Source organism: Propithecus coquereli, unplaced genomic scaffold (assembly GCF_000956105.1).
Source record: "Propithecus coquereli isolate 6110/MARCELLA unplaced genomic scaffold, Pcoq_1.0 Scaffold469, whole genome shotgun sequence".
In the NCBI taxonomy this organism is placed as follows: Eukaryota; Metazoa; Chordata; class Mammalia; order Primates; family Indriidae; genus Propithecus; species Propithecus coquereli.
This window is the reverse complement of record NW_012150496.1, coordinates 1287580-1288725: the sequence shown is the minus strand read 5'-3', so window position 1 is coordinate 1288725 and position 1146 is coordinate 1287580. Positions and strand designations below refer to the sequence as shown.

Here is a 1146-nt window from a genome sequence, read left to right as displayed (position 1 = left end):
ATTAAATTATCAAAACATTCTGGATTAATGGCATTCAAACTAGTGTAGATGGTCTATATTTTCCTTTCCTTTAGGCAACGACTTGAGGTTAACTTGAATTCCTCTCATTCTACTAAACCAACTTTTCAGATCTTTTTCTGAAGGCTAGAGAGTGAATATTTTAGGCTTCATGGACCACATACGGACTCTGTTGTATATTCTTATTTCTATTCTTTTCTTTTCTTTTTTTTTACATCCCACTAAAAGTGTAAACCGTTCTTTACTTATGGGCTGTATATAAAAACAGACTGTGGATTAGATTTGATCTATGGGTTGTAGACTAAATGTAAATATAAGCAGATGGTATATGAACACTTATAAAACAAGTTTCATGTGGTTGTCAATAATTGCTGAGATCTTATTACACTTTTTCCCTATAAGTGAAGTTCCTTTGTATCTGCACCTTGTCTATATGATTTAAAAAACTGAAAATGCATAGGAAGTATCTAATGCTACAGATGGGCTAAAACCCTGCACAGATTTAGAGAACTGCAGAATTTTATTGCTGGAAGAAATTTTAGAGATTGTCTAATTTGAATCTCTTATTCATTTTGTAGATAGTATCACTAAAAGCTCATAAATAAATATGATTAACTAGCTAACTTACAAATACCGGAGGGATAGCAGGCCTTCAAATGAATCTTTACGTAATTCAGTCAAATGATTTTCACTGAGAATTCTGGAAAATGAAAAGGTTATTTCTGGATCAAAATGCAAACTAGCAACAACTATTTGCCTCACAGGACTAACTCCTATCTGTGGAGGAAACCTGGGTCATGGTGCCACCTGAATGCCCTAATTCTGATTTAATTTCAAGATGGCAATGTCTGCTCTGTTTTCAAACCTTTTTTCACGTTCTCCTTCTTGTGTCCATCTCTCTCCACCACACACAGACATGCACTCACCCACCCACCCACACACATACACACACCCCCACCCCTACCCACTCTTCCCACCAAATTTATATTTAATGCCTTCTCTTCTCTAGATCACAGAGTCCCTGGTAGAACCCAGCTCTGAGTAGCACACCAAGATCAGCAGAACTGCCATTTCCTCATCTCTTTCCCCAAATATTTTTTTTTTTTTTGAGACAGAGTCTCACTGTGT

General features: G+C 36.3%; 1 protein-coding gene across 1 annotated transcript in view; it reads right to left on the bottom strand.

The window, feature by feature from the left end:
• Nucleotides 1–633: 633 nt before the first annotated feature.
• LOC105819070 (leucine-rich repeat-containing protein 37B-like) overlaps nucleotides 634–1146 on the bottom strand; it is a 3774-nt gene continuing 3261 nt past the window's right edge. Inside the window, 1 exon segment of the mRNA XM_012655232.1 lies at nucleotides 634–795. Within this exon segment, the coding sequence (XP_012510686.1) occupies nucleotides 634–795 (162 nt within the window).